At 54.0% G+C, this 27,354-nt stretch overlaps 1 protein-coding gene across 1 annotated transcript in view; it reads left to right on the top strand.

The window, feature by feature from the left end:
- The window catches only part of KCNAB1 (potassium voltage-gated channel subfamily A regulatory beta subunit 1), a 52,027-nt gene that overhangs the window by 15,276 nt on the left and 9,397 nt on the right, over nucleotides 1-27,354 (top strand). Inside the window, exons 2-8 of the mRNA XM_075157509.1 lie at nucleotides 10,044-10,087; nucleotides 16,202-16,239; nucleotides 17,684-17,763; nucleotides 18,474-18,518; nucleotides 19,736-19,780; nucleotides 20,389-20,432; nucleotides 24,047-24,133. Of these exons, the coding sequence (XP_075013610.1) occupies nucleotides 10,044-10,087; nucleotides 16,202-16,239; nucleotides 17,684-17,763; nucleotides 18,474-18,518; nucleotides 19,736-19,780; nucleotides 20,389-20,432; nucleotides 24,047-24,133 (383 nt within the window). The remainder of the gene's footprint in view (nucleotides 1-10,043; nucleotides 10,088-16,201; nucleotides 16,240-17,683; nucleotides 17,764-18,473; nucleotides 18,519-19,735; nucleotides 19,781-20,388; nucleotides 20,433-24,046; nucleotides 24,134-27,354) is intronic.

Raw genomic sequence — 27,354 nt, 5'->3', positions numbered from 1 at the left:
TTTTATTTAAAACTTATGTTTTTCCTTAGAAAAATCTCTCACACTTTCTCTCTCTCATTCCTGATAGATAGGTAGATGGAGAGATGGATAAATGCATAGATGGATAGATAGATGGATAGATGGATAGGCACATAGATGGACGGATAGATAGATGGATAGATGGATAGATGGATGGATAGATGGATAGATGGATAGGCACATAGATGGATGGATAGATAGATGGATAGATGGATAGATGGATGGATAGATGGATAGATCAATAGGCAGATAGCTGGATAGATAGATGGGTGGATAGACAGGCAGATAGGATAGTTCTCCTGATCCCGTGGTACAGATGGGAATACTGGAAGCATTAAAGCTTAAAGCAGAGTTTGCTCAGTGCACCTCAGACTGAAGTAAAGCCGCTCGGCAGCTTCGTCTTCCAAGCAGCCCAACTGTCACTTAGTGCTTTAAAATCTTAAACTCTTTGCTTTCAGCCTCCACCAAACACGAGGCTGTTTTGGGGGTATTTCCAGGCTGGCTGGATGCAGGGTGGGGGGAACTGTCAGCACCCAGAGCTGAGCCCGGCTGGGATCCTGGCCGGGATCAGCTTTAGCTTCGCTAAAGCACAGTGCAGCAGGTAAGCTCAGCCTGGTGTCAGACACCGGGCGAAGTTTACCTCGTACGTGGAGGCAGATGGGTTTGGATTGAACAGGAGCCACGTCCCCTTCTGCAAACCAGCGGGGACCCGGTAGGGTTACGGAGGCAGAGGCCACTGCAGGTTCAGATGCCTGATGGTGCGGCAGCCCCGCAGCCCTGCCCGGCACCGGGAAGGGAAGATTTGGGCTGATTTGGGTGTGTGTTAATGGCAGTGACCAAACCCAAACTCTCTCCCCTCCGAGCGACGAAGGGTAGCAGCGAAGCAAATCTCCCACCTGGATAACCAGGATGTATTGTCTTATAATTGCTTTTTCCTTTGACAATAGGAGGAACCACTTGTGGGTTAATGAGTTGATTATGCAGCACAGGTGGCTCAGACCATAAATCCCTGCCGGGAGGGCAGTGGGTGCTGGCTCAGCCCTTGTGCAGGGGGCTTGTGAGGGGCCTCAGGCTGCTGTGCACTTCCAGCTGTGTGCGATGGGAAGCATCTGGTACCCGGGTGATGCTGTGCGTGGTGGGCTGGAAGGTTAATGGTGAGGGTTGTCTTAAAGAAGGGAATTACTCTTCCCCACTGCTTCTTGAAGGGTGAGGGGAATGGGTTTGCTCTGCACCAGGGCTGGGTGCTGGGGTAAGTGCTCTCTCCTGTCAGGGTACCTGGGGAGCTGGGTCTGTGTGGTTTTGGGGGCCCCCCCTTGCTGGATGTGGCTCTGGAGGGATGGGGGAAGCATCTGCCAGCAGTGACTGAGGGGTGCTCAGTGCTGCCTGGGCACGGGGGCTGAGCTCGGCGGCTGCTCGTGGTTCCCTGCAGCCCGGTGTAACGGCTGCCTCCAGCGCTGCAGCGTTTGCTGCCGTTGACAGGCTCTCTTACCGATTCCCCTACTCTAGAGTTAATTAAAAGTGAGTAATTACAATCACTTTCTGCCCTGTACTACAGGAGACAAATACCATTCCTGCCATATGGCACGGGCTGCTTTGTAGACACATTTTCTCCCCCGCCTTCTCCCCCTTTTCCTTTAATTAAAGAGTCTGTCAGCTCTGAAAATCCCCCAGACCCGACCGGGCACCGGTGTGCCGTGCCGCTGCCCGCACGGTGCCGGCGGCAGACGTGGCCTGTGGTGATGCTCTGCTGCTGGCGATGGGAGCCCCACCAGCGGTGTGGGAGGACGCGGGGGTCTCTGTGCACGGTTGTGGGGGCCCCCTCTACCCCAAAGCCTGTGGGAGGTACTCGGCACCCATGCAAACGTGGGGCTTCAAATGCAGGAGCGGAGTTAGGCACTTAATTAAAGCCCCGTCCTGCAGCCGCCTGGGCGCACGGAGCCCGGCTTGGGGTGGGTTCGGCTGCTGCTCGTCCCAGGGGAGACCGAGGTGCTCAGCCACAAAACGGGGACCTTCCCCTCTGCTCACCCAGGCGCCTCGCTGGAGGGGTGCGAGGTCTGGGGGTGTCGTGAGGGGTGCGGGGCTGTGCAGTTACGTGTTGCATCATCAGTGGCTAGCCATAAAAATGTCACCGTGGTGGGTTTTTTTAACCAAATCCTCTCTCTGGATACCTTCTGCCAGAGCCAAGCCTCGTCCTCTCAGAGCCCCCACGGCCCCGCTGCTCTCCGGCTTTCCTCTCATTTCTCACGGCTCCCCGGGATCCCCGCGCCCGCTCCTCCGGCAGCTCTCTGCTCCAGGCTCATCCCACCCCCCCGTTCACATCCCTCCTGGAACTCGCCTCTTCCCCAGGCCGGACAGCGGGACTCTGCTGCCGGGACAGCCGGCTCAGCCCCGCCGGGCTGCCCGCAACCCGGCTCCGAAGAGCAGGCAGGAGAGCACGGGGCAGGGCTGCGCATATATATATGCGCATATATTTATAATAAAAATGATATATTCCTTTTGGTCTTGTTCAGCTCTGACTGCACTGTCAGCACTTCAGAGGAAATAATTAAACTAAAAGTTACCATAAAAGCCGTTAGGGAGGCATTGGGTGAGTGCAGGAGGCAAGATGAGGACCGGGGAATTTTTCGGGTCGTTGGCACTCCTCGCTGCCGTACCCTGTGGTTCGGGGGGGGCTAGGCTGGGCATTGCTGGGTTAAGGCAAGGACTGTGCTGCTCATCTGCGTGCAACTTCACGTGAAAAGGTTTTCCTCAGCTTGGTGAGGCGAGCCCTTAACGACCATGGGATTAGAATTGGCCACCCCCCTTGTACCCCGTGGGTTAATTGGGACAGCAGCATCACAGGGAAAGACTTTTTTCAGCAGAAATGGTTTAGTGTTACTTAAAAAGCTGGCGTAAGCAGAGGAGATCTGGAAGAGGCTTGCAGATAGCTGCTCCAGGGAAAAGGCTTTCCTAACGGCATAACGGAGCGGAATAGAGGAAGTAAAAAGCTTTGGTTAAATACTGCGGAAACTTCCTAATAGGAAGAAAGAGTGGAGCGTGTCTGACAGGAGGAGCTGGCGGCTCCGGTGAGCAGGGCAATCGCTGCGGACGGCCAGAAGGGGCTGTCCCTGCGGCAGAGGAATGGCACCCTACACCTGGGCTGCACCCACATCTCTGCCGGGTTGGATTTTGCAAGGTGAGCCAAGCTGTTGTGTGTTAGAAAACAGGAAAAAAAACCATGTTAGGCTGTTGTGGCTTTGTCCTTTGTGCCCCTTTTCCTGCTCAGCCTGAGCCACCGTGTGCCCGTCTCTGCAAGCTCAGGGAGAGCCCGTGAAACCCCGACCTGTAGCAAGTTCCAGGTTTACTTTTATAGAGATATTCTTGTATTATGCTGTTATATGCAGATTTACGTTGATGAAGTGACACCCATGCATGCCCTGGGGCGCTGCTGCTGCATGGGGCAGTTGGGAAGGTTGCAGGGTAGCTTGAATAAGGCTTTTAAAAGCAAAACAGGTAACGAGGGGAAAACTTTCTAGCCCACTTGTAAGTCGTCTTTCTTCATCATTCGAAGAATGATTTCAGATTGCAGGTAGCCAGCAATGGTTTAGGATGTTATTCCCATCAAACGTCCTTCCTGAGAAGGAGTTAAATGGGTTTAGAATTGCTGCACAGTCAGATTATTCTCACTTTTCACTGCCAAATATTTATCTAAATTTTAAACCTTAGGTTCTTGTCTTTTTAACCAAAATTAACGTTTCAGACACAATCTAGTCTTCTTACATGGCCACATTACAAGCAAAAATCCCCTGGGAATGGATTTTCCCTCCTTTGTTCCCAAGAGTTGAAAAACTGTGATTTTTTTCCCCTGCATTTTTACTGTCAGGCTTTATCCCAGATGCCTCTCGTTGCTCTCATCACCCATCTGTATTTCTGCAGAATGCGTTAGTCCCCTCTTTTCCCTTTTTGTCACTTCTTGACTTCCTGATGCTGAACCAAAGAGCTCTTGAAGTCAAAAATTGCTGCCTTGGCCTTTCTTGGGCATGTCAAACCCTGGCTCCTCAGACACGTAACAAGCTCTTCTTACCCATCGTTCCAATCTGATACATCTCTCCCTAGCATTTTCCTTGGTTTTGCCCATAACTTTGCTCACAGCAAAGTGGCTAACAAGCAAAATGCTTTTATCCCCCCAGCTTTGGGGAACGGAAGGCTCTTGCAGCCATAGGGCTGGATCCAGGCTGTGCTCGTGGTGGCCGGTCCCCACGTCCCTGCACTGACCGGTAGCCCATAAGCACCCGTCTTGTTTAACCACTTGTTTCTAGCAAAATAATTAACTTGGGCTTATTCAGCATTGCAGTTGGGTCCAGAATCAAAGTATCTTTTCTGAGTAGAGTTTCTCCCATGCTTTAGACAACAAGCTGGGTGGTGGATTTTGGTTGTGTTTTTTCTCTCCATTTATAAATGTGTGGGACACAGGGAGCCACGCTTGGTCCCCAGCCTCCAGCCGGGGCTGGAGCCGCAGATAAGGAGCAGTGCATCTGCTGGAGGGAAGGGAGATGGGAATGGGAATTAGTCACCGAAGAGAATGTGAGCGCGCTTCGTGCCCCCGAGTCACAGGGACCCGGTAACTGCTGCCCAGGCAGAGGCTCCGCTCTTTGCTGCAGGCTGGGAGGAGGCGCGAGCAGTGGAGCACAGATTTTCCAGGTCTCTGTGCAGCTGAAATAACTCCCTCGCCTGCGGACCTGATGCCTGCTCAGCTGGGGCACTGCCTGCCAGGCAAAATCCCTACGACACTGGGGACTGCGGCTCCGAGCCTGAGGCTGATGGAGGAGGATGATGAAGGAGCAGGCGCAGTGTGTGTGCAACTCTCTCCACTAGCAAGAGAAAAGGAGAACTCGATTTTCTTGGTGAAGACCTGCCAGGCGGCAGAGGGCTCGGTGACAACTCTGCGGCTGTGCTGCCCGTTTGGGTCCCGCTGCTCGTGTCGCTCCGACCAGCGGGAAGGTGCCATTCCCGGCCGGCTGCGGGCTCCTGGCCTCAGCGGGCGCTGGGCTAACGCCTCCTTCCCAGCTTTTCCCCTCCAGGGCCGTTAGCACATGCTGCCCGGTTCTTTGCTGGCGTTTAGCAGCTGCAGCCGCTCCTGGAGGCTGCCGGTACGCGGATGCTGCCACGGATGCCGGCGTCTCGGAGCGGTGCTCCCCGCATCGCTGCCCGTCAAACACCGCCAAGACCCCGCGCTTCCTCGGGAAATGGATGTGCCCTCTGCTTGGAAAAGCCTAGTCAGGGGAAATGTCGTCCCTCCCCGCACGCTGTTTTGGTACCTCGGTGTATTTTTAACAACGTCGCTGAGTTGCAAGCTGTGTTTTCAATGAATCAGGCATTCATCTCCCGCGCTCGTTAACCCAGCGCAATCTGGCGAAGTCGCCGGTGCTGCGGGGACGGTTGTGTTAGCTCAAACTCCCGGCTGCGCAGGCAGGGAAAATGTCACCTTTGGTTTACGCCAGGAAAGAAGAGCTGTGTTAAACCAGCGTGCAAAGCTGGGCTCCTGGGGGCTTTGCGTCCCCATAACTTTTGCTGTCCCCTGCTTGGTGTGCTGGGCCCCTGGCACCGGGACAGGGCAATACCACCATGGCATGCTCGCCTGCTCCCTGGAGAAGGAAACTGGAAAGATTTAAAATGAAATTTAAAATACATCTTCCTTAGAGCTACAAAGAGCAGAAGCAGCGTGGTGCGTCCCTTCCCTTCACAAAGTAAGTTCGTGCTCTATGGTCTTCAGTGTGTGGGGGGGTGGCTATAAATGTCCTTTATTAAAGGTTTCAGTGACCCGGGTGCTTTCAGTGAGGTTTGCGCGGCTCCTGCCATGGGCATCGAGCGGGGCTGCCCGCTAAAACCCGCATCCTTCCTGCAGCAGGGGCTGCCCGCTCCCGTGCACCTTTCCCTGGCCCATCCCGTCCCCGTGGGAGGTTTCTGCAGCGGCCGGGCTTGGCTGCCTTTGGCTCTGCTCTGCCATAGCCCGGCTTTGGGCAGCACGCCCGCGCGGGAGCGTTCGGCTTCAGGCTTTGGTTTTAAAAGAATCCAGGGGCGAGGTGTTGAACACCTTTGGGTCTTGCTTGTGGTGCAAGTTTGGGATAAAGAAAACGAAGCTGGTTTCAGATTGGCAACTAGAAGCAGTTTGGAAGGTGCCACGGCAGGCTGCAGCGGAGGGACGGGGTCCTGGATCGGGCCGTGCCGAGCTGCGCGGCTGCAGGTCGCGTGGGCAGCCGGGTACGGCGGTGAGAACACTCTTGTGCTTCTCTGCGCGCGGCTGGCTTGGGCAGTGCTTTGTGGGGAGCGGTGCAATTGCTCCAGTTCTGCAAAGTGCAAGGGAAGCTGAATATCAGCGAGAGGAGAAGCAAGATAGCTGTGCTAATGAAGAAAAAAAAAAAAAAACACGTATAAGAGAGCTGATTTTTCATCAGCTGCTTCTAGGTTAGGCAAAGCGATCCTGAGAGACTGGAGGCTCCTGCAATGTCCTCTTTAATGGCTACTTCATCCCTCAGCAGCGCTGACTTCCAAATTGAAAAGAGCTTTTTTTTCTGCTGAAAGGGTGATTAGGGAGCGTCAGCATAAACCCCAGGAGCGGCGGTGCCAGGTACCGGGGGGGCGGGCTGGGCTGCGCGCTCTGTGCAGGAGAGGTCGGGGCTCAGCGATGGAATACGCGCACAGGACTTGGCCTAACGGCAGGGAACAGCACCGCGGGCGGTGTCGGGGTGTCGGGCACCACCGCTCGCAGATGCTCACGGCTGTCCGGGGGGGAGCCCCATCTCCTCCCCGCCCGGCATTAGCAAGTGCCGAATGAAGACGGCTGACCACGGCCATAACGCCGATCCGCGGACCCCCGTGGAAGGGAACCGCAGCCGCTGGGCCGTGCTCTGCCCTGGTAGCCGCGGGCACAGGCACTCCCACGGCGTTGCCCTGGGAGGATGCTCAGCCCACACCCGGCCAGGGCAGCCCACGACGACCTTCGGCTCCATCAGAGTCAGGGTTCACTCGTCTTGCCCTCCCGATCGCTACCCCCGGCACCGCTCCCAGCGCAGCCGTCCTGGGGGGTTGGCACGGGCTGCTGCCGGCTCAGCTGCTGGCGACTGGGCTGGGGAATTGCCTCAGACTTGGGAATTAGTGCAACGGGAGCACAAAGGGCTCCTACTGTCAGGTGACTTAGAAACCGACCGTTGGCTTTACTTGGCGATTTTGCAGCTTCTGGGCATGCGTGTGTGTAATATATCTACGCATATACATACACCTGGAAGCTGCGAAATAGGTATAAAGGTATACATATATATATCTTTTTGCTTGGTGGGTTTTTTGGGGGTGGGTTGGTTTTTTTCTTAGGGGGGTAGAGGACAACGGGGTCTCAAGAACTGTTGCTATTTCAGCCAAGTTACTGCTCTGCGGTAGGGCCAGTAAGCAGCTCGGCGGCTGCGTGCTTTTAAGCAGCACGAGGTCCGCACCGGGAGGCGAGCCATGCCGAGCAGGCCGAGATTTTAGCTGGTTTTGTGGCTCCGTGTGTTGCTGTGGCCGCTCTGCTCTCAGGCTGCCCACCCGTTGATTAGAGCGTGCAGTTGAGTGAAGGGCTCGCAGGCAAACGAGGGCTGAAAACGATGGGAGTAGCTGGGGGCTGCGACCCGGCGATGCTCCCCGGGCTGGACCGCGGGCTCAGGCAACCTCCTCATGAGCTGCCGAGCCGCTTCCGAGCTCATTTTGCAAGAGGGATCTTACACTGCAAAGCCTTGGCATTTTCAGTGTCGGCTTTTTACTATAGATGTAAGATTTTCCAAGTACCCAGCTCATGTGTATGCTAAGTAAATGGCAAAGACAGCTTTGGAAATTCAAACACAATATTTCTGCCCAGCTTTGCTAGTGGACCAGACTCTGCAAAGAGCTGGTTATCGCTTTCCGGAGGAAAAGCGGGTTCCCATGTGTGTATACTTTATCTCCCAGGTCACCAGCGCGTGGAGGGACAAGCCCCGACGTGGCTTTGTGGCATGGGGGGACGGGGGACCTGCCGGGAAGGAGGACAGGGACAGCCGGTACCTGGGCTGAGACCCTGCGACAGACCCCGCTGCTGGGGTGTGGGGTGCCCTATAAATGCACACAAACACCAGAGGGTTTCACTCACACGATGTGTATATATCTATGTATGCATTTGTATATGCATATATATATAAAAGGGGGTATATATAAAGCCTATGTGTGTGTGTATACATATTTATATCTATCTACAGCTCCATGGCCGAGCTGTGCTCTCGCAGCCATGTGCCTGCGCAGAGACAGAGCCAGACTTTGAAAGGCAACGAATAGCTCCGTGAGCAATAGGACTTAAAAAAACTCCTGTAGAAAATAAACGTCAGCTGTTTGGAAATGCACAGTAGCACTTGACTTCTCCGAAGAGCATTATGCAGCGGGTGGGCTGTCTCCAGAAGTAACGTGGAAATCCCAGTCCCCCGAGCCCGGGCTCCCCTCTCCTGCTGGCAGGGCTGCAGCTCTGCCTGGAGCGCGCAGGCAGCTGCCGGGTATTTGCCTTTTAACTTTCTGAGGGTTATGCTTTGTGCTGGTGAGCAGGGGACGATGGGCATCGTTTGTGCTATTCTGTGCGCGGACGGGTTTTGTTACGCAGGGGTCCAGCTGTGCTTCACTCAAAAAAAAAAAAAAAAAAAAAAAAAAAAAAAAAGGACAAAAAAAAAGAAAAGGGGGAAAAAAAAAAAATCAGCTCAGTGCCTGCCCCCACCGAGCTGTGGGGTCGTGGTGCTGGAAATGCAGCTCTAGCTTTTAAAATATCTACTCAAGGACAAATCCCTGGTTCTCCCTAAGTTTTTGTTCCCATTAGCAATGCTAAATTTTGGGTACAGCAGCGGCATTAGGGGGCCCTGGGGAGGGGCGGGAGGCTGGGTGCCCCTGCCGCCGGGGCTGCCGGCGCCGCTGGGGCTGGCTCCCCTGGCTTCCCCGGGGGTGCCTTCGGTTGCTCTCCCCCGCGGGAAATGGTGCCATATGAGCCAATACTTGAAATGGCCGCAAAACCAAGCGTGTAAAAAGAGAAGGAGCTGAAAGAGCAGGGCACGACCTGCTAATGTCGGGTGTTTTGTCCGGCCCCTTTCACCATGTGAGCAGGGCTTTTTTTTTTTTTATTTGGCTTTAAATAATTCATTAGGAATAGCAAAAAGTGCAGTGATTGTTCGCGGCGCTCGGCAGTGGAAGGTAGATAGATCGTCCCCAAATTATACCTTGATCTGGCAAAAAAATTGCACAGATCTGGCTGTAACGTAAAGGTTAAAGCAGGAGGGTATAATTAAAAGGGTATTTTGTACTGCAGCGATAGGTTTAAGTTAGGGTAGGGGTTTAATGTATGGCACATTTCATGGCCTCAGGGCTAATTATCTTGTCTCCAGCCTGGCTCTGGGAGGTGGGGAGAAGGGTGATAACTTTATTTCTCTTACGTTGCAAAGCAGAGGGGGTTGGGGATCGAGCTGCTGCCTGCCCTCGGGCTGGGAAGTCGCGGGGTGTTTGCTCACGGGGAATCCACGAGGCTGGGAGCCCCACGGTCACCAGAGCAGGGGTTTGCTGTGATGGGTGTGAATGTTCTGGCAAGTGTGAGGGTGAACGAAAAAAAAAATTGTGACGCTGAATAAGGTGAATGCGTTGATTGGTGTTACGACAGTGAATACCAAACGACGACGAAGGTGCAGGGAAGGCGTGTGCCTGATGCATGGGACCTCAAAGGACATCAGATGCGAGATACATCCGAATGTATTTGGGTTTATTCCCAGCCCCCCGAGTGCTCAGAGCTTCTCCCACAGCCCAGTGAGGCAGAGGGCGATGGCAGTGCATCCCCTGCTCCGAACTGGGCAGCTGGCACCCCCAGTGAGGGGACGTGCCCCTTTCGGGGGGGAAGGGGAGATTTGGACAAAAGCAGGGTCTTGTCTTCCCCGCCTGTGGCTCCCCACCGGGTTATTTAAGTTGTGTGTCCCTTGAGGGATTAACAATATTGTCTAATTATTTTCTTTTCCTTCTAGAAACCTTGGAAAATCTGGACTGAGAGTCTCGTGCCTGGGCCTGGGTGAGTAACCTGCGCAGCCGCACTTACTGCAGCCACGCTGCCCTGGGGTCGTGCACTGTATTTCAGCAAAATCGTGCGCTCCCTCAGAGCTGCCTCGCAGCAGAGGCAGAGCCCCTCGCCTGTGGGAACAACAGCCCTGTGCATCAGCCGAGGCGCTCGCCCGTGGCGTGGGGCGATGCTTTCCGCCCATAGCGCCCGGGTGGAACTGTAGGAGGGTTTATGGCATCAAATCCTCCTCGTACAGCCTGATCCCCGCGAGGGACAGCCGCAGAGACCACGTCTGAGGTGTCTGCGAATGCCCCCGAGAGCTTTAAGTGTCAGCGCGCCAGTCTCGGGGGACGGCAGTCTGCCTGGGCTGCGGGCAGAGTTTTATTTTCTTTTGTCCGGTGTGTGTTCCTTGTTATTTCTGTTCCATACTGATTTGAAAACCAAAGGATACCTTATCAATATTTTATCAAAAAGGGCATCTCCAAGCACTGCGGCACAGCTGTGCTGGCGCTGCAGGTCTGTAGCGATGCTGCGGTTCCCGCTGCGGTTCCTGCAGGCGTGAGCACGTTGCTGCTGGCCTTCAGCTGCCGGGTGGGAGTGGGTGCGGTGGGCTGGGCAACAACCGGTGGCTTTACTCGTGTGGGTAACTTCTTTGATGGCAGTTGAACTGCTCACGTGAAGAATGCTTCAAAGTACATATATATATTAAAAAAACCCAAACACTGTGGGAAGGAGGAGGCTGTTTTTCTCGCTGCGAGCACCTTCCCGTGGGGCCAGGCTGGGGCATCAGGAGCGTGAAGTCCCCGGGGATGCGCAGAGACCCCCAGGGATGGATGCTTAGCTCTGCCTTACGGGGGGTCCTTGTTCCCCCGGGGTCAGAGGTGCCGGCACGGGGAGGTGGAGGCACCGGCATGTCTCTGGGAAAGCGGTTGGGTGCTGGGCTCCCGTGCCGCTGCCTCAGGGGCAAGTGGGTGAAGGCAGGAGCAGGCAAGGACCTGGACTCTGCCTGCCTGGTGCCCGCTGTGGCGATGGGCACCCTGCCAGCCCCCGCTCGTCCCCAGCTGGTGCCAGTTGTGCTGGCAGGGCCGGTGCCCCAGGGGTTAGCTCATTTTTTCCAACACGCTTTGAGATTTGATTTTAAAATAGAGTGAAATGTGAAAGTCACCCTGTATCACAAGTCATATAAATAAGGCCTGTTCCTCCAAGAAGAGCTCTTCTGGTTAAAATAGATCCGGGCTTTGAAAGGAGTTGTCGTCTTGTTTAGTGCAGAGGTTTTATTTATCGTCCTTACAGTTTCACCAAGAGCTAATGTTGCGGTGGAGAAAAGCTATGGGAAGGAAGCAGCAGCAGGAAAAAAAACATTTTGCAGAGCTTTTCTTTAATTTCAAGCATGTGGAACTGCAGCAGCATCTAAATATATTGAGCCTTTGTGAGCGCAGCTGCGCGGGGTGAGCGGGGGCTGAGGACGGAGCAAGCGGCTGCCCGGGCAGGGGCAAGGCTGGGCGGGAGCTGCCGGGCATCAGATCGGAGCCGGGCACTGCAGCCTGTTCCAGAAGCAGGAGCCCTACAGCCCTGGGGCTGTGTGCGGGAGCTGGGGAGAGGAGAACTGGAAAGCCTGAAGTTCAGTTGCCACCTTCTCTTGAACGTACAGGTATTTCTCCTGCGGCACAGCTCGCCCTGCCCTCCCACGGCAGATCCGTCAGGTGCCTGCTTCGAGTGCCGGCTGGCATGACTTTTCTAAATAGCTTCTCTTTCGCAGTTCCCTGAAAGATAAATGTCTTTCCTTAAACTCTCTGCAGCATGAAAATCTAATTTAAGGTTTACTAAAGTTTCTGAAGACTCAGCAATCTTCCTTAAAAGCCTTCCAAAATCTCAGCAAGGTGGGAGTGTGCTTCATCCTGTAGCACAAAAAAGTAAGTGGAGAAAGACGCGAAGCGGGACAGAACTGGAAGGCAGGCGGTGCTAAGGCAATGCGTACCCTTTAATTACATCCTGCTTCTCCCAGCTCCCGCTCTTTAATTAATTCCTTTGCTGGGTGCTGCTTGCAGTGTGAAGTGCTGAGTGAGGCCGGAGGGGTGTGTTAGCAGCGTGTTTCACAAGCAAAGACATTTGGGAAGGGTTGCTGTGACGGTGGCTGAGCGCACGAGCATCGCTGCCGGGTCGGTGAACCCCCCGCTGGAGCCGGGACCATCCTGCTGGGCTGAGCATCCCGGTGCTGAGCCCTGCTCCGGGCTGGGCTTTCACCTCTTCCTTTGGGTGAGCTAGCGCCAGGCAAGGCTTTAACTGAGGAGTCTTAAGGGTCTAACCCTGGGCAGACGCACGGGCTGGCACGAGGCCCTTTCTGTGATGCTGGCTCTGAAATGAGATTGCAATGCAGGGGAAAAAATAAGGTCACGTTTTTCTTGTAGTTAATTTGGAGCAAATTCTGCCTGTGGAGGCTGCCTGTTGATTTTTAGAAAATATTGAGACAGCTTCCAACAAGGTGGTTAGCCCGGACTCCAAGGAAACGAGCAGCAGGATGAAACCAGCCATCCCAAACCCCAAAACCCAATTCAATATATAAAAAAGCGCAGAAGAAACTTTCCCAAACAAGCAGTTCCTGCAGCCCCCGGCGGGATACCCTGCGCTCGCAATTGGGTACAAAAATAGACATTTTGTGAGCAGGAAGGGGTCGGCAGCTGCCGCTGTTGCCGCTTGGTGCTTTGCCCTGGAGAAAAGCTTTTGCGAACCCAGCATGTAAGAGAACCCCAACACCAAACGTCCGCTGGCCCGGGACGACGGCGAAGGGCTGCGACTTGCAGCCAGGTACTCGCAGCGTGCAGGGCTGAGCGTTTGCCGGTCGCTCGCGCGCCAGACCCGACCCACGTGCCAGATCTCCATGTGGCATCGTCCTCGCCAGGAGCAAGCCAGGGATAATAAAATTGTACTGGCAGGAGGCAAAGCTTTGGCTTTCAGCAGCTTTTTCTGCAGAGGTGACACATCTGCTGGCAATGACATTATCGGGTGGTGAATTTTGCATCAGCAAATAACCCAGCAATAATCACACCTTGCTAGGCTCTGGGATGCGATGGAAATGGAGCCAAATCCAGTTTTAATACAGAAATTCCTCTGTCGAAGGTGAGGAGATCCAGCTGGGAAATTGCTTTCCAGCGCGAGGGAACGACGTGACGGGCGAGGGGCAGGAGCGGCAGGTCTGCTGCCACTGCCGGGCTGAGTCGTGGGGGACGCGTTTATAAACAGCGAATTGGGGTGGACAAGGGAAAGACGATGACTTGGTAAGGGGAAAAGCAATGATTAAAAAAAAAATCTTTCTCTAGTACATTTTTCTTCCGAAATGCTCCTGTTGGCTGAGGTTGTGAATCATCCTCGGTTGTTGCTTGAAATGCCAAGCGCACCTTGCGCTTTCTGGAGTGATTTTTATTTTAATGGGAGTGGAGCAGCGGGTGCCGTGCTGTGCCGCAGCCCCCGCGCTGTCCAGCCGCTTTGGGTGCGGGTGCCCACCACCACCCACACCGGCTGCCCCGGGGCGGGCGCGGGAGGGGGGCTCGTGTGCTGCCTTCCCCGCTCCCGGCTGGGATCTGACAGCACTTTAGAGATCACCTTGCTGAGCAAAAACTCACCTCCCTGGCTGGTTTTTGCAATTCTCGAGGAAAAAAAATACCCCAAGGATTCCCCACCCGTGTGGTCCCAGTGATGCTCGCTGGTCACGATCCCAGGCCCCTTGGGTCCCCCCCGCTGGGGTCTGGGAGCACGGGGGGAGACAGGCAGATCCAGGGCAGGTATACTCAGTCTTACATATATTTACTACTTATATTTAAAGAGATAAAATGCTCCTTATTCTTACGTGAGCCGTTGCCAGCTCGGACTGCTCTCCATGTGCCCAAACCTTGAGTATTTTGCCTCTCCGTTACGCTTTGCTGCTCGGTGAGGCACGGTTCGTGTTGTAAGGTCGTGGTCGCCTAAATTCAAGCGAGGATGTGCCGTCCGTCAAGTGCATAAATAATCCCTGTTCTTCTCACCTGTGCTGGGGACCTGTGTGCGTACTTAAGCAAAAAAAATCACTTTGGGATAAACAGTCTCAACACGTTTTTTCAGTAGAAATGCATTTTAATGTATTCCTATAAAAATAACACTTCTGAAGCTTTAGCACGGAAATCGGGCTTCAGTTGGATTTTTTTCATCTGCATAAAGAAGCTTAATGATAAGCTGAAACCTATTTTCATTTTTATCTTTATTGTGCAGGACCAGAGCATTTTACTCCAACGATAAGAGAAAGCACCTTTCCCGAGGTCTCTCCCCAGCAAGGCGTAGCAGGGGCAGGCGGGGGGCTGCCCACGGGGGGCTTTGGGCTCGGCGGGTGCTGCTGTCGCCCGATTATTGCCCTTACAGAGAGCAGAAGTAAATGCAAAATCAGTGAGAAATATGTGTGTTCTTTGCTCGTTTTTTATTTCGGTAGCATTAGCTGCGTTACGCCTTTCTGATCTGTGGAAATGTGGGTTTTCCAGAGCTTGGGCTGTTCTGCAGGAAATCAAGAGTTTCAGTTTAAATACACAGTAAACGCGCGTCTTAAAAATAACTTTATTTGTCCTCAAAGAAACGTGATGTATAAAAACAATTCCGATGAACCTTTTTTGAGGGAAAGAGCAAGATTCTCCCTACGGGGCCGACTCTTCTTGGTTTGTTTTTAACCAGGGACTGATCAAAGCAGCTCGAGCGTTAGCGGTGGGCACGCTCTTTGCTTTCTGACTCCTGCTCAGGGTTCATCTTCCACGCTGCGAGCGGTGAGCTGACCGACACTGTTTAATGAGGACGTGGGAGCGCGTATGTATCTGTTGCACCAGGCCAAGAGCAAGGGGGCAGGTGGGGAGCACTTAATTTTCCCCTCCTCAGCAGCATCAGAGCCCGACCCCTCCTGGCACAGCGCTCTCTCCTCCGTCTTGCCCAAATTGCATTAAATCTTCCAGCTCAGGGCCTGAACCCCTCTGCCCTCCTTATGGAGGGACAATATAAGGCAGAATTTTAAATTCTGGAGGATTTTGTGAGAGCCACGTGAGCTTTGACCCATCTATTAAATGAGTAACACATCATTTCATATGTAGCTGGCGTGTAGGTCTTGAAAAGCGCGGGGAAAAGTTGTGCTGTAGATCAAAGTGACGTCGTGACAAGCTGGCAAAAGGCAGAGGTAATGTCACAGCCGCCTCTTCTGCGTCGCAGCATCGCTTTCCATGGGGTGTTCTGTAAGGTCAGATAAGTAGGGCAGGAGCGACGTCTGCCAGGGTGAGTACGTGCTGTCTGATCAGCTTCCCCAGCTCACTGCCGTCTCTTTCTTCCAGTAGCTTAGGAAATACGTGTTCCTAGTATATATACATATAAAATATATATAGGAAATAATATTCCTATAGCTTAGGCATATCCAGTTAAATCCACACACTGTTTCCTCCGCAGGATATTTTTTTCTTTTTGAAGCAGTGGTCATAAAGAAATCATGCCCCAATTTTTTCCTAATAATAGACCAGAGTCTGCTGCTGAGTCTAAACCGCAGCTACCCTGAGCTAGCCGGCGCAAGCGCTGCTCATTGGCTGCGCGGTGTCAGTCATGGCTTTATGGAAAAGTTCCTGGGGAAAAGTCACTTTGGGTGGGTTTTAAATACTTCATGTCAATAGAAATACTTCCCTTTTTTTTTTTTTTCCTAATTTTGACTTGTGTGATGCTAAATGCTGAAGCACAAACTTAGGGAGAGTTTCATTCCCCAAATGACATGTTTCGGCAGCATCATAATTTTTTTCCAATTTGTCAAATTGAAGCTTTGGAAAACAGACTCGGTTTTGCAAAGACCTGCCCATTTCAATAAAACTGTGCACTTTGGCAGCACAGGATCTTACTGGCGCTTCCCCGAGCGGCTCCGTGTGCCAGTCTCGGGTCTGCCCGCCTGCCCCCAGCCCCGCTGGCCCCCCGGGAGAGGGGCCTCCGGTGCCTGCCCCGGTCCTGCTCGCTCGGGACGCCGCAGCCTCTGACCCGGATAACCCCCTTTTAAACCCGTCTAATCCCAAGGAGCCTGAATTCTGGTAGAGCGAATTTTTGTCGGCAAAAACCTCTCGTGCTAACATATTATTTTGTTTTTTCTAGGGACATGGGTGACTTTTGGAGGTCAAATCTCAGATGAGGTAAGTAATGCTTGGTGTAAGTATAATGCATGAAGTAAAACCCAATATGAGATATTTTTAAATGAAACCATGGCTACCGAAATGAGAGGAGCCTGTTTCTGTACGAGGAAATGGCAGAGATACTAGGCAAAGCAATACAAAGTTTGCACTTCTGCTACAAAAAACCTTAATTAATCTGACATTTCCAGAGATCAACTTCAAGGGGTAGATGTTTTTTTTATTAAAGCGATCTTCTTTTCCGTGCTGTTTGGAGCAATATTTCCGTCCTTACCATTGGCAGTGGCACCGTTCCTGGAGCAGAAACTGGAAACTATTTTTGCATCGCGTATGTAATCGGCAACAGTCATAAATACAGGCAGGGGCTCGGCTTACAAGGAGCTGCCGGATGATTTATTTTTTACATAATAAGATGAAACAAATGAAAATGAGCTTGGGTTTCCTACGCACTCTTGCCCGTACCAGATGGCTCTTAATCTCAGCTAACAATCCTCCCGGGTGCTGGGCAGCACGTGGGTTTCCCTGCGTCTCAGGTGCGCTGCGGCCGCTAGCCATCAAAAGCAGAGCCACCTCCGGGCGGCCTTCCCTCTAGTACTGTGGCAGAAACCCCAAAATAACTTTTGCAGAAGGAAAACGGCCCAGGAGTCTGAATTCAAAGGTTTTTTTGCTTTTTGGCTCGCTTGATCTTTGGTGGTATTTCTTCTGCTGACGGCGGATCACCGAGTTCGTTGCTCGCTCTTAGCGTTGCAGGCTGAAGCGAGATGACTTGTTTCAATTACGAATTTGCTCCCTGGCTCTCCTGCCCTCCTTGTTTAGAATAAGTCAATGCAAAGCGTTCATGCCTGGAAAAAGAGGACTTAAACGCAGCCCCATCCTTGGGGGATGCCCACCCTAAGGACGTTGGCCGGCCGCCCGTCCCCCCAGTGCTGCCAGCCCCCTCTGGGTGCAGAATCCCCCCCGGGGAGCAGCGGGGCTCGGGTGGGGATCACGTGAAGCGACCTGCAGGTGTTTAAGTACCTCGTGAAGTCTGCTGGTGAACGGCAGGACAGCCTGTCGGGTAGCCGAAAAAAAAAAAAATTAAACTCTTACCATGGAAATATCCTTCCTGTGTTAAACTCCACAGATATGCAGAGCATCTTCCATAACCCCATTAAATTCTTGGCTGCTTTCCTATTAGAAAGCCCAGGACTTTCCTATGAGAAGAGATTAATTCCTCCCAGGATGAGTCAAAGGGAAGTTGATGTACGTCTGTCTTTTGGTGCTGCTTGGGCCGGCGCGTGGACCCCTGGGTGCCCTGCCGGAGGGTCTCGCCCCCCGGGCAGGGGATGCTAACGCCCCTCCCAGCCCCGCTGAAGCCCCTTTGCTGCACCTTCAAGGGCTTTTCCCCGGCTGCTAGCCGCTCGGGACGCGGTCTGCCACCCCTCACCTCTCCCTCTGCTTCCCCGAGGTGGCCGAGCAGCTGATGACCATCGCCTACGAGAGCGGCGTCAACCTCTTCGACACGGCCGAGGTGTATGCAGCCGGCAAGTGAGTGCCCAGCGTCCCGCTCCGCTTTCCTGGGGCCCCTCCGCCTGGCTCTGCTCCTCCCGGTGTGGATAGGGCTCCGGTGGTGCCTGGGAATCCCCCTTCTCCCTGGGGGGGGCACAGAAAAACCTTTATTTTTGGAGCACTCCTTAAAAAAAAAAAAAAAAATCAAACCCAACCCCCTTTGCACCAGCTGAAGCCTGAAACGTATCGCTCGTGCCACTTGCCGTTGGCACAGGGAGAAAAATGTCCTGAATAAATGAAAAGTCAGCGCGCACCTTAATGGTGATGGTGACCTGTGCCAGCGGCAGCTCCCTGGCTGCGGCAGAGCTCACGCTCTTAGTGTTGCTGCAGGACTGGGGGGAAAAATATCCATCCGTAGTATATCTGACTTTGGCTGATTTATATGGCTTTGTGTTTGGTGTAAGAGGGGGACAGGGACAGGGACATCACCTCCCTGGTGTGGGGATGAGGTGGCTCTGCCTTCCCAGCGCAGGTTCAAGCAGACGTAGGGCACGGGGTGGGAGCGGGTGGACGAGATGCTTTGCACCGACGGAGGGGACCCGTCCCAGGGTCACCCGTGGAGGGCAGGGGAGAGCCGCCCAGCCGAGGGCGGCCGTCCAGGGGAGCCGGGGTAGGTGGCAGCCGCCGTGGCGTGCCTGGCGCGGGGCGTCCTCCTCCCCCCCTCACGCGGGGCTCCCTCTCTCGCGCAGGGCCGAGGTCATCCTGGGAAACATCCTGAAGAAGAAGGGCTGGAGGTACGGCACGGCGGGACGGCGCTCCCTGCCACCCGCCGCCGAGCGGGACCCCTGGGCGGAGGAGAATCCTTCTGGTTTTTAAAAATGACGCGCGTGAGGCGCTGCCGGCGCGGGCGCGGCAGCTGGCGGGTGCGAGGGCCGTGCACGGAGCAGCCGGCCAGGCTCCCGCGGCAGCCAGACCTTTCCAAAGTGCCGAATCAAAATGCTCTCCCGCGCTTTTGGGAGCGCGCCCCGGCTCCGTGAGGCTGCGATCGTCAGCCTGCGGTGCTGCCCCGGCGCTCGCACGAGACCATCGCCGCTGCGCGCAGCGCGGTTCACAGCTCCTGCGCGTATCCATCGCCTTTTCCGTGCGCGGTGTATGGAGATTATTTGTGTGTCGGCATCTTATCTGCGCGCATAGGAGCGTGCATTGAGAATGCAAAGCTGTGATGGGCCTTCATCTTGGGTAGCCTGGTAGGAGACGATACCTAATTTAAATGATGCACATTAGCATATGTTGTGTAGTTTTAAGAGCATTTACATAATCTTTAAAGACCTCCTGTGTGTGTCATATTCAGCCTTCAACTGAAGAGTGGGTCCTAGCGGTGCTCTCTCCAAAATCAGTATCCCCTGTGTTAGAGGGATGATAATTCTGTAAGAAACATTCTGGGTACTGTGGAAGAAAAAGAATTGAGTCTAGCAAAAGCTGGAGAAAATGTGTGTTGTGCATGTACATATCATGTAGTTATGCAGCAGGGTAGTTTGCAAATGATAAATCTTTGATTTAATATCACATGGGAATTTATAGATTAATTCAGTGAATGTATCACTCTTGAGTTTTAATAACTCTGGGAATACTGCATGATAACGAGAAGCACTGGACTTGGATACCGGGAGGGAATAGCGCTGTAGCCCTTGGTTAAGGGCTCTGGAGATTGCTTACTCCATAATTAAAAATCTGTCTTTTTTTTGGTCACTTCACTTGAATTAGCTTCGGCTTCCAGACACCAGGCTATGGTCACTGCCTGCCTGCAGCGGGCCTGAGGTGGGAGGAGAAGGGGCCAGCTGTGAAAAGGATTATAGCCATGGGAGCACCGCCGAGCCCGGGGGTGCTGGGCCGGGCACGGCCGCCGCTGCGGGAAGCCAGAGTGCGGCCGCGTGTCGACGGGCAGCATCCCGCTTGGTTACTTACACTGTAATTTTTTTTAACAATAATAATCTTTCTGTTCTGTTTGCAGGAGGTCCAGTCTGGTCATAACAACAAAGCTGTACTGGGGTGGAAAGTAAGTCTGACGGTTACTCGCAATGGTGTTTGCTGCGGCGTGCTTTTCCCTCTTACAGCCGTACAACCAGGTGGAGACGGATGGCACCTTGGGGGGTTGTTGCTGTCATTTCTGTTCTCCTCAGTTTGCCAAGTCTTTTAAGGAGAGGGAGCCTGGCAGAGGTGGCAGCAGGGGCCGGGTGCCGTGCCGGGTGTGCTCCCCCTCCGGGAGGGGTAACGGGCAGGGTGGAGGCTGCCTCGCCCCGAAATTGCAGCGAGTGTCCATGAAGGCTCGGTGCCGGGCGGTGGGCAGGGGCACAGCCCCCTCCCCGCGCTGCCTGGCCCCAGCAGCCCCCGCCGCCCTGCCAGCATCCCCACCCCTCCGCTCAGAGGTGCCGGGGGCGGTAGCTTTACAGCCAGGCAACATCCGCAGCGGGGCCGTACCACGTTCGGTGAAGTGGTGTCGCTCGTCCCAATGCTGTCATCTTTGAGACTGGGCGCCCAAGTGAGGTTCAGGGTCTCTCTGTTGTAACTTCATTTTTGGGATGTTTAAACCAGAATACAACAGGAGCGCTCCCCGATTGTTAGCACCTCAGGTCTCACAGCCGTGTGCCTGTTTTTCCTTTGCAGAGCTGAAACGGAAAGAGGGCTTTCGAGAAAACACATCATTGAAGGTATGTGTGGCACGGGCTGGGGTCTGGCCGTGCCTGGTGCCCTGGCACGGGCACGGCGGGCGCAACCAGGGCGAACGCTCTCCCCTGAGCCAGGTCTGCCCGGCCCCGGCGTCGTGGCTCCTCCGCACCAGCCCTGCGCCGGGCGGTTCCCAGGCTGTGAAGGGCCCAAAATGCACCGAAGGATTACTCTGGCTTTTCTCAAAAAGTGCGAGCAAACGCATTGCACACACAAAGCCTTCTCTGCCGCACCTCTAGGCAGCAATAACCTTTTGGTTTTTTGCTATAATAAGCCAAGCGTGTTGTCCTTGGCCGGCTGCGTGTGCGTCGCTTGCAGATTTATCGCTTATCTGCGGCAATCGGGGTTTGCCACGCCGGGGTTTCATCGCTCGCTGCCTCGCGCGGGTTCCCGTCAGCTTTGCACCGTTGTCCCCAAGAACGGCCCCGCTCCCGGCTGCCGCGAGAGGACGGGAGGCAGGAAGGCTCGGTGGGGCTGGAGCTGCCCTGCTGACAGCCCCAGCTCTTTCCCAGAGGGGCCGGGGCCGTGGGCGGCAGCGCGTGGGCGGCAGACGTGGCCGTGGGCTCCCTTGGCAGAGCAGGGAGGGATGGGGATGCGGGGCATGATATCAGGCGGCAGAAATAGCCTCTGGAGGGGTGCCAGGTCCCATCCGCGAGCAGCCGGCTGGGGCGGGCTGTGGTTTGCTCTCAGTGCTGCTTCTTCTCAGGTGCTCAATTTTTGTGTACGTTCCCTCGCTCCTTGCGTCCGGTCCCGCATCCCGCTGAGAGGGACATTGCCTTGCGCACAACCTTACTCACCCATCGGGATTTATTCACCCAGCTCTTTGCTGCGTCTAACGCATGCTCCTCATCTTCCTTCCGATTGCTTTTTTTGTTCTCTTGGATACATTATTGTTGGAGAGGGGGTGAGAGCACATACATTTTTCTATACGGACAAGTATGTTTCACCCAAACGGGCTCTTCCCAGAGGGCTGTTGGTGTCAGGTCAGACACCTGGGCGCAGCAACCACAGGCATAGTTATAACTTGCAGGACACAAATAGAGCAGCACCCATAAAAAGACACATTTCTCTCATATTAAGGATCAGCAGTGCCAGCCACGACCTTGTCCCCGCAAGAAGTCCCTGCCTGGGCTGGCTCCGGGCAGGGGCTGGAGCAGACCCCAAACCCCCCCCAGGAGGACCCTGGGGCTGACAGCCCCCTCGCCGTGCAGATCGCGAGCGGGTCCCAGACCCGAAAAGCAGCCAGCAGCACGGGGGCCTGGGTCTGTCTTCTACAGAAAACCTGAGTAAAAATAGCCCGGGTTTGGAGAAAAGCTGCGTGAAGCCGTGGAAGGGAGTTATTGGGGGTGCCCGGCTCCTCGGGGGGCCGGGAAGCCTCTGGGATGGAAGGGGAGCATCAGGCTTGGTACCTGTGCTTCAGGTCTCTGCGGAGGGATTCGCACCGCCCGCCCGTTTGACCCACTTCTGCCCGCCGCCGGGGAGGGGTGGGCAAAGCGTGGTCTCTGGGTGCCTGGGAGATGGCGTGCTGCCTGCCAAAGCCCGCGGGGCAGCGCAGGCTGCTCCTCGCTGGCCGCGCCGACGCTGGCCCAGCCCCAGGGGAGCAGCACCCTCCATAAACCAACACGCCACAAGGGCTGCAGCAATGAAAAGTGATTCTCTTTATTGCACTGTGTATGCTGGGGTAATTAGCCTCCTCTTTGATTTATGAGATAAACCCTAATTGTTTACAGTGGTGGTTAAGCTGATGTTTGCTGCCAAGACAAATTAGAAAAGAAAAATTCAGGCTCATCTATATTACTTGTGTGCCGTGGTGTCGGTAGATTGGTGGTGCCGGGGGGACCAGCCTGTTCACAGCGCACACCGCGGAACAGGCGGGAGCTGTGCTGTGATCTTTGCTTACCAGAAGGTAGCATCCGTCTGCGAAAAATCGCGTTTGCCCACCAGAAACGGCGGCTTTAACTTGCGTTTGGCCGTTTGCATGTTTTATCACCAGAATCTGCAACGGCCCCTTTGTCACAGCTTTCAACGGCCAGGATTTGTTCTGTACGCATTATAACATAGATTATGTGGAAAACATTACTACTATATTTACATTATCCACCCCTCGCCCGGGATGTCACTGCCACCCGCACCACAGCCTGGCTACCGCGGTCCCAAGCGGGCGAGGTGGGGTGAACGTGGTCATCAGCAGGCTGGGTGGGCAGAGCCGCCTCCTCCCCGCGGCGCGGGTTTGGTCCTCTTCCATCTCAAAGGAGCTACTTCTCAGTCATAAGGAGCATCAACGCAGCACGGTCGGTTTTGTCTCGTAATGACCGGCTCCGTATGTCTGGGATTGTCCTGGAAAGTTTTCATTATTTAGTATTTGCAGAATTCAGCTACATTAGGATACGACTTTCATATTAAGGTAATGCTGGAGAAGGTTTTGTAGCAACATTTTATCGAACTTCCATTTGAAGTTCCACCATGAGGTGGTGTCCCGGCCGCTGGTGGCACTAGACCCAGAGGTGCTCGGGAAGTTGCAGCCATGTCACAGGCGGTCCAAACCCATCCATTTGCCATTTCTGGTGGAGCTGCTTCATGAAATGATAGAAAAATACTGGCAGCAGTTGAAATAACTTCACAGAAAACATAGCAAATAACATTAAAGTCAACATTAGCTATTTTCTATAAATACATTTGGCAAAAATGGCCATTTATTTCATCTTGAAATTCAGAGAACGTTTTCAGACTGCTCTATTTTGGCTCATTCTTCATGAACATTCATAAAAACATTTTGTTCCTGGGAAGATTCATAGAAAATAAGCGTTAGAAATCCTCTTCTCTCTCTCTCACGCACATATATATGTGTGTGTGTGTGTGTATATATATATATGTAGGCTTTTGATGCCATTTCTGATCAGATCCTCACGGAGAAGCTGTTGAAGCCTGGGCAGTGCTGAACAGCAGCAGCAAAACGGTGCCTTGTCTTGCTCTGCAAAAGTCTTCCTGCCCTGCGCAATGCATTGGTGGGCACGGCTTGCGTACCCTGCAGAGAGGGTAAAGTGGTGTTTATCTGCTCGTCATGACATCTCCAACCGAGGGCCACCGTCCTCCCGTCCGGGCTGGCGTTTCTGGAAGGCCCCCCTGGGGCAGGGCTGCCTGAGGTGGGCCAGGACCGGGGCGACCTGCCCTGGCCTTGCAGAGAAAGGCTCTGTGGTGTGGTTTAGATTAAATTATCTCTGAGCAGAAGCGGAGCGCTGAAGTCGGTCCCTGGCAGCTGCCTCCTGACGGGCTGGGCACGGGCACGCTTGGTAACCGGTGTCTGTTCCGATCCAAATCTCAGCCTAATTAAAAATTAAAACAAATTCCCATGGAAGGGGGGAGCTCTGCATGTGGCCAAACTGGTGTTTTCTTAATATGGCTGGGCATAGATGTGGGAGAATGTTATGCAGTATCCTTCTCATACGCTACGTGGTTGTGTGTATATACAGTAGATATGTATATAAGTGTAACGAGCTCTGGTTTTCCTAATACGGGTTTGTACCTGTCAGCTCTGTGCCGCCGCACTCCCGCCTCTCCCTGACCGTGCAGGTTCTTGTCTCTGCTTTGCTGTTTCCAGGGCTAAAGGCTTCTCTCCAGAGGCTGCAGCTGGAGTACGTGGATGTCGTCTTCGCAAACCGGCCGGACAATAATACCCCCATGGAAGGTTGGTGGAAGCTTGAATTGAAGGTTTTAACGTGACTGATTCTGCCTTACAGGCTTAGACCGATGATGGTAGGAAATGAAAAACAATTTTTTTATTAAATAATCAATTGGGGCAGCTTAAATATGAAATACCTCATTCGTGATATCCTGGAGCCCTATATATTTACACTTCAATGAAATGAACTTGTATCTCTTGAAAGGAAATGCAAGTTTCCTTTATGTCCCAGTGGTGGCTTTAACGTTGGTTGTTTCTTTATTTCCTTTTCCCGATTCCTTCAGGTAAAGTGAATGTGTGTTTGCATTTAAGGCAGGTCTTTGTGTCAAATGAAACCTGTGTATCCCTACCCCTGGTGCAGTCAGCTCTAGAGAGGGGAGTGTGCCAGTGCCGCCGTCCCCATCCTTGTCCGCGTCCCCTGGGCTGCCCGGGTAGCACGGGCTTCTCCCAGCACCGAAACCCGGGCTGCGGTCCAAAAGTGGTCAGAAACAAGGAATAATTGGCCAACTTAGGGTTCGTTGCCCCAAGTGCATGAGCAGTGCAAGCTGAGATGTAGCGTCTCTGGTGGGCTTGGCCGAGGGGCCGTGCGAGGACACGGCCCCCGGGGCACGGCGGGGTCCCCCCGGGGCACGGCGGGGTCCCCCGGGCACGGAGAGCAGCGATGCTCTGCCCATGGCGGGGCTCAGCCTCGGCGCCGCAGCCACCCGCCCTCGGTCCTGGTGGGAACGGTCCTTCTTAAATGCAGCGAGGGGGGAACGCATTTAGGAACTTGCGAGAGCTGTGAGTATCTGTGCGCTTTAATTATGTTTCATTGCTGATAATTGTATGTTCATGTCTGGTACGTGGCCATACAGCCCGGTTATCCAGGAACCTTCATCAACGTGCTTTGGGGTCAGTGCCCTATTTAATGGGCACCAGTTCCCATTCCTTCTCTTTCCCCGTCGGAGTTAACACAGCCATTCACACTGTAGCAGAAGATTAGCTTCACAGCTAAATAAAAAATAGCAAGAAGAAAGACTTGCAGGCTGCGGAAGCTGTCATGGATGAGTACATGTAAATCAAACAAACCTGGAGCCTGACAGGCCCCTCCGAAGCTCCTGGCTTTGACTTTCAGCGGTCGTGACGCCTATTTTCGTGACGGATGCGGGGCTGTGTGGCCCGGCACAAGCCGTGGGTGGATGGCAGTACCGCTGCCCGGCTGCCCGGTGCCGGGGGTTCAGGGAACTGGCCTGGGATTTTGAGACCAGTGCAGGTTTTGTAGTAGCTGCCGAGGTCAAGGAACATGACATGTTGTATCTTGGAGGGAGAAACGACCTCTGCTCAGTCAGTTGTCCTCTAACGAGGCGGTGCAGAATATATTTCCCGAGCCCGCGCAGCACAGCTGATCTCAGGCGCTTACAGCTTTCAAGATGCTACAGATACTGCTAGCGGCGCTGGAGCTTGGCAGTAAGGTATAAACTGTGGTGCTTGGTGAGATTTTGAGCAGGGTGAAAAAAGGGACATTTTTATTATGAATGGTGTGGTGTTGATTCTTTCGATGTACTTCATGCTTTTTTTATGGTTCACCTACTAAGCCACTTCTATCCCAGAGCATCTGCTGAACCATCTGTCGGTTCTGCACTATCTGGCACGCACAGCAAGTGCTGAGCTACCTCCGCAAGACGCACAATCCCCGCTCCGTCTCCTTACGTGCCTGTGCTTTTCCCACGAGCAAATAGCCGCTTCCGATGGAGAGCGATTTGTAGGTAACCTCAAAACGTTCCTGCTTGCGCTGCCCATGCCAATGCGCGAGGGTCCTGCTCGAGCAAACAGCGTGGTTGTGTGCTGTGAGGTACAACCGAATAAATCAAAGGATTAACTTTGAATGTTCATTTTGTTTTCTTCGCTGCCGCATGCAGGCAGGGGGGGGTCTCTGTTAGCGCTCGGGGTGCTCCGTCTGCTGGGGCTCCTGTCTGCGGGCACCAGCAGGCAACGGGGCAGCAGTGCAGAAATACGCATCTGTTCCCCCCAGCCAGAGCAGAATCGCTTCCCGCGCCCCCAGGCTGCTCCCGTCCCTCGGGAGCTCGGGCCGCCTTAGGAGGCGTGGGTAAGGGAGATCTAATAGGAAGAGATGAGTTTAATACAGATTTCTTTATTGTAGGTGACTCTGGTCCCCAGAGCGGCAGGCAAAGCTTGCTTAATCTAAAAACCTGAAACGTATTTACCTTTCTCAACAGTCTCAGAGCAAATTAAAAAAGCTTTTCATCATAAAAGCAGTGCAATATTAGCTTCAAGGAACCTGAGATGAGTGCCCTGCGCAAAGCCCTTGGCATAGCGCTGCCGTCGGTCCGGCGGGTCCCTGGCCAGGACCGCCGTGCCCCCCCGCCCCTGCCCGGGCCTGGGCTCTGCCCTCGCTCGGTGCCCCCGGACGGGGACCGCGGGAGATGGGCGGTGGGAAGGACCCGTGCTCCTCCCGAATCTTGCGGGTCTCGTGCCTCGTGAGTCGGGCTGGAGAGCTGATGCCCCAAGGTGCTAGCAGGGGCTTTTTTTCATCCCAAGCGGCTTTTCCAGCAGACGAGCAGGGCAGCTCCGGCTGCGGGGAGGGAGGGTCCCCAGGGTCCCCTGCGGAGACCCCCCACCAGCACTGTGCCGGGGGACCGGGCGCCCGCTGCACGGCAGCCCCCAGCCCTGGCAAGCAGGTGGGGAAAGGGACATGGTTCCTATCAGGGAACTTTAAGCTGCTTCAAAATTATTATTACGCTGCTGGGGGCTGTTTTCCAGGTTTTGAAACATTCATTTATGTTTTAAAAAAAATCTCCCCTTCTTAAGTGCTGTCACTTCTGCCATCCCGCCGGCAGACTGGGCGGTCCGGGCATGTGCTCTTCATGCACTGTCTCATCGCACACCCATGGGAGCATCTCTGGTAAACAAGAAGATAGATATATTTATATATATATGTATTTTCTGAGTTGACTTCAGTTTTTCTTGAAAGGAGTAGATGTGGGAGAAATGAAAACAACTGCGGACCAAAATGTGTAAAAGGCGTATGATGAAATGCTTATCAAAATTCCTAAACAGTAGCGTGGCAAAAATAGAAAACTAAACCCAGTGAGCAGCCGGCGCTGCGCGGAGGGAGGGACGGCCGCCCCGCTGCCCGTCGCACGCAGCGCGCCTGCGGGAGCAGGGGAGCCGCTTGCTAACAGGGATTTTGTTGGACTAGTACATGCCCGAGAATAAAATGCTTAGAA

The sequence above is a fragment of the Calonectris borealis genome, chromosome 9, assembly GCF_964195595.1.
Source record: "Calonectris borealis chromosome 9, bCalBor7.hap1.2, whole genome shotgun sequence".
In the NCBI taxonomy this organism is placed as follows: domain Eukaryota; kingdom Metazoa; phylum Chordata; class Aves; order Procellariiformes; family Procellariidae; genus Calonectris; species Calonectris borealis.
Note: the sequence above shows the minus strand (reverse complement) of the source record. Positions and strands in the feature narration are given on the sequence as shown.